General features: G+C 41.7%; 1 protein-coding gene across 7 annotated transcripts in view; it reads left to right on the plus strand.

The window, feature by feature from the left end:
• Positions 1-16,870, plus strand: part of GLRA2 (glycine receptor alpha 2) — a 209,318-nt gene that overhangs the window by 22,029 nt on the left and 170,419 nt on the right. For 2 of the 7 annotated variants that reach the window (XM_060233988.1, XM_060233989.1), the window contains exons 4-5: positions 13,158-13,225; positions 13,326-13,393. In XM_060233988.1, the coding sequence (XP_060089971.1) occupies positions 13,158-13,225; positions 13,326-13,393 (136 nt within the window). The remainder of the gene's footprint in view (positions 1-13,157; positions 13,226-13,325; positions 13,394-16,870) is intronic. The other 5 variants (XM_060233991.1, XM_060233993.1, XM_060233990.1 and 2 more) reach the window with 3 other exon arrangements.

Consider the following 16,870-nt stretch of genomic DNA (forward strand, 5'->3'; position numbering starts at 1 on the left):
GTTTCCTTTTGTTCTACTGTCATTTCTGACTTAAGGGAATACCTGCCACACTTATAAAGAAGGATAATAGTGGATGGGTACATGCTACGATGTCTGTATCTTATCAGCTTTCTTGAAAACAAACAGACAAACAAAACTATCACTGGTCTCACTAGTTTTACTTATTAACTTCCAGGAAATCCTGTATTATTTCCATTTCAATTTATGCTGAAAGGGTGTGTTTGCTTCTTGATGCTTCTGGAAATGTATGTACATTATTTTTGGTAGAGCACAATAAAGTGTTCAAAAGTATTCCTGCATATTTTGTGAAGACGGTGATTCTTTTGGCCAGGACTAGGGTTCCCAGCCTCCAACTGGGGGTGAGGTTTCCTGTGATTTGGGGGCCTCCAACCTACCAGCACAGGATTGACCAGTGGGGGAGTCCAGGCCCCAAAGAGCTCTATTGGCACCTGATATACCTGGTGCAATGACATCACCAGGAAGGCACATAATGTGGAGGACACTTTAGCATTTTGGTAAAAAAAAACCCTCTATGGTGCATGAGGGAAGTCCTGCTGCTGGCAGCCAGGCACAACCTGGTAGGCTTGCCAATCCCCAGGTCCCAGCGGGGGTTATCCCTCTTTCCCAGGCTCCTTCCCACCCCGAGTCAGCCGGCCTGCGGGGGGGGGGGGGGGAGAGCCCCACCCCCAAAGCCACCATGTGTGGCTTTGTTACTTTGAAGAAGTTGGTAGCAACTCGTGAGTAGAGATGCCAATCCCTCGTCAGCAGAAGTGGGGGGGAGGAGAGAAGGAAATGTTTGCTGGGCACTTCATTATTCCCTATGTGGAGATCGATCTCATAGGGTATAATGGGGAATTGATCTGGAGGTATCAAGGGCTCTGGGGGAACTGTGTATTGAGGTAGAGGCACCAAATTTTCAGTATAGCATCTAGTGCCTCTCCCCAAAATACCCCCCAAGTTTCAAAACTATTGGACCAGGGGGTCCAATTCTATGAGCCCCAAAAGAAGGTGCCCCTATCCTTCATTATTTCCTATGGAAGGAAGGCATTTAAAAAGGTGTGCTGTCCTTTAAATGTGATGGCCAGAACTCCCTTGGAGGTAAATTATGCTTGTCACACCCTTGCTCTTGGCTCCACCCCCAAAGTCTCCTTCTCCACCCCCAAAGTCCCCAGATATTTCTTGAATTGGACTTGGCAACCGTACAACCTGGCAACCGTAGCCAGGATCATTATTGTATGACTGAATCCAGAAGCATTATACTAATTCTATCAGTTTCATTTGCTACCAAAGTGTTCCTTCAGATTTCTGCAATTCTGGTTCTGTTACATTGTTCATTAGATGTGTCATCCTCCTGGTTGCATACACTGTGTATTCTGCCTTGAGTCTTAGTGAGAAAGACTGAGTATAAATGTAGCAAGTAAAATTAAATGAATCAGTGGCACTGTGACCTAGGCAAATCTTCGTGGCTGAAGAAACCCATGACTTCATCTTATTCACAATTGGCTAGGATCACACAGAAAGGTGCAGTAATGTTTCCCCCACACACACACTCACTTTAAAAGGTACTGTATTTTTCGTATAGTTTATCATTTTACAATTGCTACAAACTGCTTTTCACACGAGCTTCATTGAGGAGCAGGGATCCTGTACCATTCATTTATAAGAAGACTTTTGTTTTTCTTTTAGCAATGAATTTGACAATTGGCCTTGTGCAGATATTTTTCTTTCATTAGAACTTCTGAGCTATTCTCTTTTTACCTTCATGATCCCTTTGAATTTCAACAAGGAGCTATGCTCCTATAACAGCACCCAATACTTCTAAGAGTATGCGGCTGCAATGTGCAGTGTTTTGACCTCCTTGCATGTCAACAGAAAGATGACTGTGATAATAAGGATCAGAGATTAAACATTTCTGTTTGTCCCTCATGTTGTTATGACATTGTCTGATCTACTTGGGAGGTTTGCACTGAAAGGCTGCAAATGATTTCTCACAGGTGCCATGGCAGGCCATATTGTAGACAACTCAACTCTTTTGAAGCTAGTCTTCAGATTTCAGATCTTGTTTCTGTATTTAGAAGGTCACCCCCTAGAAAAGTAGTTCCTTTTGATTTCTTTCTTGTCCTAGAACTGCCCAAATAGGTTGTTAAAAAATAAAATAAAAATTTCACCCTTTCATGCTGGATAACTCCATACCATTGCTAGGTTGAGTCACTTGCCCAAAGGCACCCAGTGAGTTCATAAATAAAGGAAAGGAAAGGTCCCTTGTGCAAGTACCAGTCATTTCTGACTCTGGGGTTACGTTGCTTTCACAACGTTTTCACGGCAGACTTTTTAAGGGATGGTTTGCCATTGCCTTCCCCAGTCTTTTACACTTCTCCCCCCCAGCAAGCTGGGTACTTATTTTACTGACCTCGGAAGGATGGAAGGCTGAGTCAACCTTGGGCCGGCCACCTGAATCCAGCTTCCGCTGGAATCGAACTCAGGTCGTGAGCAGAGAGTTCAGACCACAGTACTGCAGTACTGCTGCTTTACCACTCTGTGCCACGGGGAAACCCTTGAGTTCATAAATAAGCAGGGATTAAATGAAGATCTTCTAGCCATTGTACCATAGTAGTTTGGCACACTGTTATTCTTTTCCTATATGCCTCCTTCACAAGAATGATATTTGTGTCATCTTTCTCAACAGGAAAATATACTCAGAGTTGCCAACTTTCAGGAACAGTTTTTAAGACCCATCTCTCTGATTCTTGCTTTTTAATTTGATCTTCTACTGTTATTCTGGAATTTGCTAGTGTTATTTTTTTCCCAGTTGTTATTAAGTTTTGAAATAAGGGATGGTGGCAACATCTTCTAGAATTAGTAAATGCATGGGGAAACTCATCATGCCCTCAGAGGGGAATAATACAGTCTACTTGTTAAGATAATTTAACACTGTTAGTGGGTGAGAGTGGTGTTGTCTCTGCTTAAGCCCCAATTCTGCAATTACATTGATCAATAAATTCTAATGCAGAAGTAATAAATGATACAAGTAATCTATCTTGAAAGTACCAAGAACGTAATCTTTAAGGTGCCACAGTAAGTGGAGTAATTCTAACAAGTATAGAGCCATGATATCTTTCAATGAATTAATAAATTTTATATATGGAATCAGGGCTTTTTTTGAGCAGGAATGTACAACTCTGTTGTATCTCATTTATTTTATAGTCCACTTTCAGTCTCAGTGAGAAGGGTGAACTATAATATAAATAAATGGATAAATAAATCTTGTACATGCAATGTGTGCTTCCTAAATTCTGAAACTTTGTGTTAGCATAATAACATTGAAAATAATGTTGTAAGTAGAAACTCCCTCCCCCACCCTCACACACACACATACACAAGAGATTAGAGGAGCCAGTTTATAACTATCTTGATCATGCTGGCTGGGAACTGGGAAATAGCCTCTTCATAGAGGTTTGTAAACAATAAGGGAATGTAAAGTACTAGATGCCATGTCTCCTGATCTGGAGAGTTTCCACCCCAGTGTCAGGCACCTGCAAGAATCACACCATTATCTCCTTCCAGCCAAGGGCACAAAGATCTGCTGCTACTATTGCAGCAGGCAAAATAAGAACAAGCAAAGCTATGTGCAACATGGATCAGTAAAAAAACCCTACCTTCCAAAAAAAGCTCACTGAAAGCGCAGGAAACTGTCAAGAAATGCAGAAGCTTAGCTTCACCTCCTCTTCATGGTAGCTATGGAGAGCATCCAGATGGATGCTCCACTGGCAACTATCCTTCTGTTTTCCCTTTATTTCTGAGAAAATTATGTTTTCCCTCTGGCATAAAGAATAAATGAGAGCCAGACAAGTCATGCCCAAGCCCAGACTGAACACAATGTAATTTGGATGTTTTCCTTTACTCCAGGAGCTTCCTCCTGCCAATGTGGGGAAAACTCCATGTGTGGAAGCAAGCCATGGTATTATATGTTACTGCAAAAATAGAAAACCATAATTGGGTGGGAGTTCTTTGTCACTTTCCCTACATGAAAAACACTGAGTTTCCTACTCACACAGGGCACTTTTGTCAGTGGAACAGCATCTTTCTGCCTCCTCCCCTCCTTCAGACTGCTGCCCAATGATCCCCCCCAAATGCTGCTCTTGGGGGACAGGGGACCCTTTGGAATAGTATGTTAGTGATTCAGAGTAGGACATCAGGAGATAGGATCTTTTCTAAATTAGACCATTTGGAGCAATCCATTGGGAATTATCTTATTGTGTTGCAATGCTTCTGTTAATATCAGCTTTTCCATAAAATGGAAGCAGTTCCATGGTAACAATTACCAATAATGCCTCTTCATGTAAATGTGATATGCATGAGTCGTGCTCTGCTTTTGCACAGCTTCCATTAACTTTAATCAGGGGCATGTGGGAGAAATTCTTGGTAAATTGAGCCCACAATAAGAATGTAGATCAGCCGCCACTGCAGTTATCGTGAGTCATTAGATATATAGTATGCTATTTATACACTGAATTCAATACAGGAAGATATTGTTTGAACTTGATAAAGCAGAATAATAATTTGAGGGGTTATTAGAACACACAAAGAAATCGGATAATCACAAAACAATGTCATACAATGACATCACTTTTGATGTCCTACAAGTTTGAGTCATTGTTTGTATTTAGTGAGTGCTCCATATTGCTAGTAACTAGTAATATTTTCCTAATGGAATTTAAGGAAACCCAACTAAGGTGAAGCACTTTAAAGTCCCTTGCTTGCAATATGGATAATGCTTCCAAAAATGATGCTTAACAAGGAAGACTTTCTACTTTTTAGAGGCACAATATTCTGTGAAGCAGAATGATAGTCTAATACTGCCACATAGATTTATATTATAACAAGATAAAAATAAGCCTTCAGTTAAAAAGATATTTTTGATCTGTAGTGATTTGGAGGGTTTGTTTGTCACGGACATGCTCCCTTTTCATTAAGTTATTCTAATCATGTCATCCTTTTCTCATAGCCACCTTTTCTACATAATGTAGTTTGGTTACTGCATATTGGCTGGCTATAGTCACACTCCATAAATGCAAACTGTCATCACTGTTGCTGGGTTGCCGCTTAGGGAGCATTAGTTTCCTCTGAAGCCCAAATCTGGGTTCTGCATTTAATATAATGTCCTATGTCTTTATTCTTAACATTGCACTTTTATTCTTGCCCAGGATCTAGTGTGGGAAAGGATGAGATTCCATATTTGCCTTCTCCAAATTCTACAAACTATTATTTAATAGCTTCATTGTGGTCAGGGACATGCAATCTACCTATCCATCCTCCCACGAAGCATGCACTTTGGAGATTGAATAAGGTAGAACAAAGTGCCTATATTTTAACCCAAGCCACTTTGAAAGGCCCAAGTCTAATGTCTCAGTTTTTGCTCAGTCTTTTAAAGATCTCTTTGATTAAATGTCAGCATAATTAATTGTGTCAGTGGATCAGATTGGAATAGGTGGCAGAGTCCAGACTGCCGGCTTGTGGCAGCAGTGTGCCAACGCGAAAGTGAGCTGGCACAAACTGAAGCAGGCAGTGTTCGGCCCACTGCCAGGACAGGGGCGGGTGGCACATGCCTCAGAAGAGCATCCACAGCACTCAAGCACTTGAACCGCCATGTTTCTGGCACTCCTCAGCCTTTCAGACAGCTAGGAAGACACTTTGGATGCACTCCTCCAATTTGCTACCACTTTCTAAAGTGGTAGTTCTCTGAGGTGCAACTAGGATGCCTACAGATGGGGTGACAGTAGAAGTGGGATGGTAGGCAGATGTGTGCTTTTGGATGCGCTTTTTTGATCTGCCCAGGTCCCGTCCCTGTGCCGGCTTAAACTGCCAGTCTGGATTCAGCCAGTTAGTCTCTTTCTTACTTGATGCATGACTTTTTGATAAGAATAATTTGCTTGCTGACGTCAGATGTTATTTCCCTAATGTCATATCACTGTCTTGGTCATCAAAAGAAGGATAGAGCGTAATGAAATCTCAGATTCATAATCTGTTTAATATTATCAGCCCCTCACTAAATTACAGTTCCTGTTTCTTTGAATAAAGCTTTGACTATTAAATTGGCATAAAACTGGCTTGTAACATAAGTTGCAATTTTTCTGCTAAGAAACCATCTGTGATACAGTGAAGATCCACCCAAATGTACAGAACTTATTTCAATTTGCCTTCACTTTTAAAGCATCTTTAAGCATCACAACACATCTACCAATATGGATTAACTAGCAAGGGACTTTGTTGTGTTTAATGTTTTCCCCGTTTGCAACTGCATTCACACTGGCATTATGTCCTGCTGTGATGGTAAGGTATGGGTTAAACAGAAAACCAAGAAAACTGAAGAGGCACAGAGCCTGCGTCAGGTGACCTGAGGGTGGGGGCCAGATTGCTCGGAACTCTCAGTGTGGGGCTGGAGTGTCAGCTAACGGCTGAGGCAGTCAGTTAGTGCCTGACAGAGCCGGAGAGAGTTGTTGTCTGACAGAATCTGAGAGAGTTGGTCTTTGAGGGAGCTGGGACAGTAGCTAAGGATAGTCTTCATGAGAAGCAAAGCTGACTGCTAGCTCTATAAAAACAGCAAGGGGCTGTGTGTGATTAAAAGGAGAGTCACCGTGAAGACCTGAGCGGTGACAGACACCTATACATGACTCTTGAGAGCTAGAGAGGTGGTTGAGGGAATATATGTGGGTCTGGAAGTCTGAAGGGCTGGGAGTAGAGGCTCCAGTCGACTTGAGAGACTTGGCACAGTATACCCAAGAGGCCAGCCTATACTCGTGGTGGAGAGTGTATTATATATAAACTGTGAACCTGAGAGACCTAAGAAGAGAAAGATATTTTAAAAGCCTGAAGTTACTGAGCAACTTGTTCACTGTGTGAGATACATTATAGCCCGTGTATATATCACCCATATCCCCAGTTGAAGACTTTGTGTTTAATTAAAGATCTGTGGTTTATTTTAAAGTTCTCTGGTGCGTATATAATTCGGGAAAACTGTCAAAACTGCTGTGGTCCCCTACGAAGGGCATTATATATCCATCTGAAAACAAATACCCCGAAGAGACTTGTACAGAGAAATCCATTTCTTACCCACCCCTTGAGTTATATATTTCCTGAGGTAAACGTTTTAAAAGGAATAACTGAGAAGACAGAGGGGCTGGGGTAGCCATAAACAGCACATAAAAGCGATCCAGTGGGACCGTGAGGCGGGTGCTGTTATACCTGCCAACATTGAGGTTATGTGATGCCAGCATATCCCAAAGGGAGGCCTTCCTTTCTGTGTGGTATACACTTACTTTGTTCACCCTGTGTGGGAAACACTGCTAGCAACTGATGAGTGACAAAGAGGTGTTGAGTCAGTACCTAGCAGGTTCATGGAAGGGGGCAGGCATTTAGAGCAGGTAAAGTTCCCCTGCTTGTGTCCTATGCGTGTCTGACTTGAGGCCAGCACTACATGACCTGTCATCTGAGCTGTGGATATCTTGGTTTTTCTAGACAGTGACTGGCTATGGACTAAGTTAATATTCTAAGTTGTGCACAACAAAGTAGGGATGGTGGGAGACTGGCAGAAGTTTTTCATTTTCATTTACTTCAGTGAAAATGTTTATATTTATACTACCATTTTCACTGGAATTCTATTACACTGGTGCCAGGGATAGGATATGGGCTGAGTTATCTTAGGATAAACTCTGCAATTCACCCTGCATACCCCCAGCCAGCATCGTCCATTTCTCACCCTTATGTTGGCCTAGTCATGTTAGCAGGGCCGGCCCTTTCAGTAGGCAGCCCAGGAGGCTGCCTGGGCATGGATCTGGCAAGGGTGGCAGTGCAAGCCCCAGGAGGGTGCTGGAATGGCCCTCCCATCCGCCCTTGCCTCCATGGCAAGGGAAATACCAGCGAAAGTGACTGCAGGGGAGCCACGCACCTATGCTACAGAGCATGTCACGTGGCTGCCTGTCACTCTGCTGGCTCCATCAGATGCAGGGGCACAGCTAGGGCAGCCTCACAGCATGCTCCATGGTGAAGGCATGTGGCTGCTCTCCGCTACTTTTGGAGGGGGCGAGGTGCCTTGCCTAGAGTGCTGTTCCGCCTCGAGCTGCTGCTGCTGCATGCTAGTATCAAATTCACATTGGTGGGGCATTAGCAATTAGGGCTGCCCACTCCAGGTTGGCAAATTCTTGGAGATTTGGGGGTTGGAGCCCAAGGAAGGTGGGGTTGGGGATGCGAAGGATGCCAGTAGGATTTAATGCCATAGGGTCCACACTACAAAGCTAGTTTCTCTAGTGGTATTGATCTCTGTCACCTGATGTTCAGCTGTAATTTTGGGATATCTCCAGTCTCTACCTGGAGGTTGGCAAGCCTTTCAGCCATATGCTATCCTGGCAGAAGTCCCACTGAAACATTTAAGTCCCCTGGGCATTGTTCACTTCAGCTGATACCTATCTTCTTGTGGCATGGTACAATGTGAATGAAATGGTTTTCTTTGTTTTAAGAATGTTTGAGGGAGAAGATTGTAAGGTAAAAAGGTAGTCCCCTGTGCAAGCACCAATCATTTCCAACTGGATGACATCACATCACAACGTTTTCAAGGCAGACTTTTTATGAAGTGGTTTGCCATTGCGTTCCCCAGTCATCTACACTTCCCCCCCAGCAAGCTGGGTACTCATTTTACTGACCTCGGAAGGATGGAAGGCTGACTCAAACTTGAGCCAACTACCTGAACTCAGCTTGTGCCAGAATCGAACTCACGTCATGAGCAGAGAGCTTTGTCTGCAGTTTTACCACTCTGTGCCAAGGGGCAGATTGTGCCTAAGAGGAAACTCACAGCTCTGCCTACCGATCTGATCCTAAATATTTATGTTGGTCAACATAATGCCCTAGTGATGGCAACAGGAACATCAAGGTCAACATGCACTGCAGTCCCCAGGATGCATTCCTGGGAGTAAACTCATTGAATAACATGAAGCTTATGTCTGAATAGACCTGTTTAGGATTGATCCCAATGCGTTCTTCTGTTCTGTAATGTTATCTCACCATAATGTTTATATTTTTCTTCTGTCGGGTTAAAGGGATTTCCTTAACATTATTAGTGAACTGTGCAGAATTTGCAGCTGTAGTAAATATCTTCAGTACTAACTGGCAGTGTTTCACTAGTCAGGGTAATTGCACAGCCATGTGGGGACTCATAGATCCATTGACCTGGAAAACAAGATCTGTTTCAATTATATAGAACTGTTCCCTGTGCAACCAGCTACAATTCTCGCAGCCACTGTAGCAGGAAGCAGGCTGGGGTAGTTCCCTGGAACAACCAAGAACTGCCCACAAAGTCCCTCTCTCCAATCTAGGAGGGGTGACAGGACTCCTCCTGCTGTTCTCCAAGCCCATGCAGAGGGAGAAGTAGGTGAGCAAAAGTACTATTATGGGAAGGGGAAGGAACATGGGGCACAAACCCCTTCTCTTCATGACTGAAGCCCAAGGAGGGTCTGCCAGATATGTCCAAGTCCCAAGGGGAGCTTTCCCACAACAACAGCACATTTGTTACCTATGTATATGGTGTTCAATAAACATCCAATATTAGGCTTGCCAATCCCCAGGTCTGGGCAGGGGATCCCTCCCCATGTAGCTTTAGATCTCAGGCAGGTTCAGAAGCTTGCAACTGCTTCTGTTTTGGAAAGGGTGTATGTGCCTTTAAATGTCAGTGAGACTGAAGCTGGGGGGGCAAGCAAAAAGAGAGAGGAAGCAAGAGAGCCCAATACCTCTGCTCATTTTGCATTCCTTTCAGAATCCATTTGCATAGTAAAAGGGATAGTAAAGAGTTAATTAGAACCTGAGTGTGGGATGGAGGAAAACTCCACCCCTAGACCTCTTTCTCTGTAAGTTGTTTGAAATATAGACCACCCATCTACTCCCTCCAGCTATGCTCTCCCAAACCCTGATGGACATTTAAACAAAGCTACTTTCTAACAGTCAAGGCCATTGAGGAGACATTTACAATCATAAAGATGTGTTACCATTCTCTTCGTCATGTTAGATAGGATAAGGCACCACCATTGGAAGCCAAGCCCACAACAATACTTAGCTTGTGGAGTAATATCATCTAGTTGGTGGGAAAGACCTAGCCTTTTCAGGGCTTCATTTTGTACAGCCGTATTGATTCAAAAGTCAGTTCAATGGGTCAGCAAATGAGTTCTGAGGATCAGTTCTAATGAGCAGTGGCTCGAGGCTGAACAGCACCCTAGGCAGGATGCCCTGCCCCCTCTGAAAGCAGCGAGGAGCAGCCGCACACCTTTGCCACATAGCACACTGTGTGGCTGCCCTAGCTCCGCCCCTGTGTCTGACACAGCCGGCAGAATGATGGGCAGCCCCACGGCACACTCTGCAGTGCAGGCATGCGGTTTCCCCACAGTCACTTTCACCAGTATTTCCCTTGCCACAAAGGCGAGGGTGAGTGGGAGGCCCATTCCAGCGCCCTCCTGGGGCTCACACCAGTGCCCTTGCCAGGGCCACACCTCAGGCAGCCGTCTAGGTTGCCTAGTGGAAGGGCCAGCCCTGGTTCTAATCACAAAGTCTTGAAGTATTGTGCCTTGCTGTGGGTCAGGAAATAGTTTTGTTTTACTGGAATTCTACTTTTTGTACAAAGGGTTCATAGTAGACTTATGTAATTTTTTTTGTGATAAACATTTTTTTATTATTCTGTAACATATTATATTAATATTCAACTATTATTAAAAAGTTAGTACCAATACATCATATCACATTTTCCACTCCCCCCCCCTTTTTGTGACTTCCACCAATGCATTTTACTTAAAATACTAAAAGAAATGAAAGGTAGTTTTAACATTTTAAGAATCTTCATAAAAATCTTATAACTATAGTAAAATAAAAATAAGGAAAAAACCATTTACTATAATTATCATTCATCTTCATTATAATCCTTTAGTCCACAATCCTTATAAAAATAAAATTGAAGAAATATATATTCCCATAGTCTCATTTTTAACTATAGTCCATTTGCTATTCCCCTAGCATTCAACTAATGTCAAAAATCACCAAATGTCCTTTAACCTTCCATTGTTTTTCAACATATTTCTGAAATTTTCCCCACTAATTTTTAAACTTTTCTATATCATATTTTTTTAAGATTCTTGTAAGCTTGTCCATTTCACTCCAATGCATAATTTTCATAATCCAGTCCCACTTTTCTGGTATTTTGTCTTGTTTCCACATCTGCGCATATAATGTCCGTGCAGCTGAAAGCATGTACCAAAGTTCTGTCTTGTTTCAGAAAATTTTCCATTTGTAATCCCAACAAAAAGATTTCTGGTGCCTTCTTTATGTTGTAACCCAGAATCTTTGAAATCTCTTGCTAAATCATTTGCCAGAATTGCTTTGCTATTTCACAAGTCCACCACATGTGGTAGAAAGATCCTTCATGTTTTTTACATTTCCAACATCTATCCGACACCTGATTGTTCATTTTCGACAGTTTCTTAGGAGTAATGTACCACCTATAAAGCATTTTAAAACAGTTTTCTTTAATATTATTACATGTCGATATCTTCATAGAGTTCTTCCATAAGTACTCCCATTGTTCCATCTGTATTTCTTTGTTTATATTTATCGCCCATTTTATCATTTGAGATTTAACTACTTCATTTTCTGTAGACCATTTCAATAATAATTTATAAATTCTTGAAATCAATTTTCCATTATCGCCAAACAGCATTCTCTCCAGTTCTGTTTGTTCTTGTCTTACTCCATCATTTCTAATATCCTGTTCAATCAAACTTTAAATTTGTTGCAATTGAAACCAATTATACATATTCCAATTCTTCCGCTGATTTTAATTCCACCTTACTGCCGTGTATTTTTAACAACTGTTTATATGATAACCATTTCTCTTCATTAATATCTGAATATAATTTTATTACTTCTGTTGGCACAATCCAAAGCAGTTTCCTCTCATCCCCATATCTTTTATATTTCGACCAAGTTTTTAACAAAGTACTTCTTATATAATGATGTAAGAAAAAGCCGTCCATCTTACTTTCCCATAACACAGATATGCATGCCAACCAAAAACATTTCCATGGCCTTCTAATGTTAATAATTTTTCTATTTAATAACAACATCCATTCCTTGATCCACACCAAGCAAACTGCATCATGGTATAACTAGACTTATGTAATCTTGAAATATAATAAACATATGACTAGTAGCAAGTGAAGTACATAGGTAAGTCAGCAGCAGACAGCTCTCAGGGAAGTCAATGAACCATTGGTCATCTGCACAGGGCTACTGGGAAATGTATGACTAGTGCTACTTTAGAATGGAGGGAGTTTCTCTAGCAAACAGCAGAGGTGTAAGTCACTTAGATTTTTGGACCTCCCTCTCCTCCACCACCCATGTGCATCTATCCCCTGCTTGCTTATGACCCCACCCCCACTCACAGTCGACCACACACTCTGTCTTCAGTAACACTGGGTGGTGTGTGTGTCTACAAGTGCTGCTGTTTTGACCATTAGGAGTACCACTTGCATCACCTGCACATTCTACCATGATGGATCTGGGTGCTGGGGGAGTGCTTGCAAATGAGGAAACTAGGTGATGGGACACAGGTAGATGGTAAAGAAGGTGTGCAGAAGGGAGCCAGAGCCAGAGAGCTCTACAAGAAACTCTGGGTCCTGGCAGATGCCTTGCCTCAGGGTATGCTGATACTGGCCCTGAATATGTTGTTCAATGTTATGAAATATTCCATACCAATGGCAAATGGAATTGTGAGGTGGGAGTATTTACTTTGTTTAATACATGTGTATGATGTTAGAAATTATCCATAAGTGAGATAATATATGTGCAACTATATTAGGATTTGTGCTATATGAGATCAACTGGGTCTAGTGATATGGTAGTCCTTGTCATAAACTCATAAACAGAAGTACATTAGATAATTTAGACATGGAAGATAAATTTGTCATTATTATTTAATCAATATGAGTATTGTTGGCTGCTGATCTCACCTTTTGCTATTTTCAGCAAGAACTGTCTCCAAGTTTTAATTTTTTAAGAAATACAATAGATGTTGGCGGAGCAGAACTTTGCTATGACCTATATTGCAACATTCTTATTGCATTTCACAGGTCCTCCAGTAAACGTTACTTGCAATATTTTTATCAACAGTTTTGGATCAGTCACAGAAACCACAATGGTAAGTGTGGCAATGCCACTGGCACTGAAACGACAATCCTTAACATATGTCATAAACCCAACCTGTCAATTTTTTTTTCTATTTATTGTTCAATTTGCAGGTCCTCCTGTAAATGTTACCTGCAACATATTTATCAACAGCTTTGGTTCAATAGCAGAAACTACAATGGTGAGTGGGAATGACCATTGAAGCCATCTTGTGAAGGGGTGTGATGTAATAGAAATATTCTTGATGCCAGTGCCTCAGCTGCTAGGGAGACTTGAAATGTATACTATTAACTTCAAGACAACCGTAGAGTATAATTCATGGTTCACACATGTTACAATTTGATTTAATAAGATGCATGCATGTAACTCTAACCATGACTTAAAACCAACAATATCCACCTTCTTTAGCTAATACACCCCATCAAACCCTCAATGTAAGACAATGTCCCTCTAGTATGCAGTATTCTTTTGCTATGGTATATCAAGAGAGGAAATAAACAGTAGTGCATCATAGGAGAAGTAAGTGAGCGTGTAGGTCTGATCTATGGCATACCCAGGCCTCTTCTTATTCCCACCTACATAGCATAGATAGCTATTGTTTGTGCTACTTGTGACATCCAGTGCTTTTTTGGTAGAAAATGTCCAGCAGGAACTCATTTGCATATTAGGCCATGCCCCTGATGCCAAGCCAGCTGAACTGCATTCCTGTACATTCCTGCTCAAAAAAAGCCCTGATGGCATCCATGATCAAGATTGGCCACTAGTAACTTTACAGCTCTCAAAGGTAAGGCAGAAGCCTTTCCTCTCCCTGCAGTGGTGTTCTCTGAGCCCAAATCAGCTCTCCTTCATTTTTTAAAAAAATCCCTCCCAGCTGTGGGGAACATGAGTTAGGTCCGTGGAACCTAGATGGAACTCTTTTAAAACAAGCACAGCTAGTATGGTCCTTAGTTTGAACCCTTGAGGCAACACGGATTAATATAAGCAGTGATGAGTGTCTGCAGTTGCTTCTCCTGCATTGCCGTGAATTGCCACTCATTCATCCCCATACACACCCACAGGGTTTTTCTTTTTGTAGAGTTCAAGAAAATGGTGCCCTGACAATAACAGATGTGCAGCTTAGTTGATTTAAATGTTGTTTTAAACTATGTGTAGTTACCTGTTTTCAGGCAGGATCAACAGCACTCCTAAAAGAGCAAGTTCATTTTTAATGTAAGTGCTAAAATAGAGAAGCCCCAAATGTAAAGGATGAAGAAATAGAACACCATCACGTAAGCATAGATCAAAGGGGCTTTTATTCTTTTGCTGCTATTTCAATTCAGTGCCACAGATATAGCACTGATTGCTTGCAAATCTTCCTGTGGCCATTGAAGTGCATTTAAAAACACACAACCACGTGATATCGCAACAAGGGGCCTTTCTCTGAAATGCTATTTCAACACTATTCACAAAAAAAACCACAACAATTTTAGGTGGTTGAGAGGCTGTAGTATTAAGGCTTGCACTGCTGGAGCCTGGCTTTGAGGGACAGGATCACCAGGAACAGCAGAAGGGTCATTTGGGACTGAAGCAGGAGCTGAGAGGTGAGAAAACTGCTTTCTACAGGTAAAAATCCTTCTGCCCATGGAAACATGGTGCTGGATCCAAGCCTCTGTGTCACCATCTACTCAGGAAGTCTGAAGACCCCCAGATAGGCCCTGAGCGTCGGTTACAGTTACTCAATAGCATGTAGTGGGTAGCAAGACCAGATAATAAAACCAGAGCACATGTTCCAGAGAAGGGTGAGGGATTAACCCCTGTGTGTTGAGAAGAATTCCCAGGGAAAGTAATCTGACCAAGTCCAGAGTTTAAACAAGCCCTTATCTGAAGCAGGGCTTAATGACCGCTGCACGTTCCTCTCCTAGCGCAAAGGCAAAGTTGCAAGGAATTTATGGAGGCAGAACATTGGCTAACAGTTTAACTTTATTTTGCTCTGAATGGTCTTAAATTATGCCCTTTGTTTTCTCCACTTGAAACTCTTCTGAGTCTGAACATTATGTCAGACATCTCAAGGGGTCCAATTTAGGGCCTAAGCTATCTTTTTTGGATTCAAAACCTTATAATTTCTTGGTGAAGGTAATCATGGAGTCACACAGAATACAACCAGTGCATATCTGGGGGCCTTCAGACTTCCTGAGTAGATGGTGACACAGAGGCTTGGATCCAGCACCATGTTTCCATGGGCAGAAGGATTTTTACCTGTAGAAAGCAGTTTTCTCACCTCTCAGCTCCTGCTTCAGTCTCAAATGACCCTTCTGCTGTTCCTGGTGATCCTGTCCTTCACAAGCAGAATTTTGGGGACATTTGGGGCTGTAGTGGGAGGGATGACAAAATAATGGGGCTCATACACTATGGAAATGTTTTGCTAGATCCAAAACAACATCTGAAGAGTCACTAATAGGTTCACATGACATTAGAAAACCTAAGTTCCCTGACAAAGTATGCTGATGTAAAAGCAGAAGTGTGAAAAAGAACCAGTCCATAATTCGAAAGCTGTTGTGACTTCTTCCTAATATATGCAAGTGCACACAAGAGAAATATTTTGAGAATGACACCTAATATGAATTATGTACTGCATAGATTTTGTAAATTGTCCCTTTAATCGATTTCTCTGGAGAAAGTGCTGTGAACCTAGGCATGAGTTTCTGCAGGGGTATCCCAGAACCTTCCATTGGCATATCTGTTGAGAGAGAAGGAATGGCACAATGTGAAACAGTAAAAATCCTGCATGTCACTAACTTTACAAGATGGCATTCAATGAAAATATTTGCACGACCCAATGCTGATTGCATTAATCAGAGTCCTCCATTGCTTTGATGAAGTCCCCCTGTTGCATTTTATTGTCTACCAAATATGTTAATGTGTGCCTTTTCAATGTTCATTATTGCATTTCTGCTAACAAAAGAAGGCTAAACTTTGTAGTTCAAACAAAGAGTGTTGGCTGCCTTGTGTGCTTTGTTTGTAGTACCTGCAGACAGCACTGAAGGAGCACTGCTCAGTTCAGTGTTGTTCCTATGTCTAATGTGAGCTTCCAAAGTCACCTCTTTAATGAGTAGCTTTGAAATATGTTTATAATATCCTTCTAAAGGCAGACATCAATAACTGTTCATCTGCTTTGCTTTCCAACATAACTTTAATTATGTGATAAATAGAACTGCATCCTTGGGTAATATGAAAACATGACTTTATAGAAGTTACGGTGTTTTCACAGAATGGTCTTCTTGACAGGTTGGATGCAAAAGACTGAGCTTCACAGCACAGTTTATGGATATACTATTGGACTGCAAATCAGTATAAAATTATCCATAGTACAATCCTAAACAGAGTTATATTTTTCTAAAACCATTGACTTCAATGGACTCTGCTTTTGATTGCACTGTGTGACTCAGAAGACCAGAATGCCCCGAAGATACTGAACATTTCAGGTCTTTTCAGAATACTAAGAGGAAGTTGTATTTGCAAATATTTGAAAGCTGACTTTAACAAGGAGAGCTACAGCTCTATTCCTCTAAAATTGCTGGAGGACTCACTTTAAATAAAAGTATGAAAAGATGTTAGGCACAACTATTAATGATTTGGACTAGAAAACAGGTTTTTTTACCACAAATCTAGCCATTGCTGT

Source organism: Heteronotia binoei, chromosome 3 (assembly GCF_032191835.1).
Source record: "Heteronotia binoei isolate CCM8104 ecotype False Entrance Well chromosome 3, APGP_CSIRO_Hbin_v1, whole genome shotgun sequence".
NCBI lineage: Eukaryota > Metazoa > Chordata > Lepidosauria > Squamata > Gekkonidae > Heteronotia > Heteronotia binoei.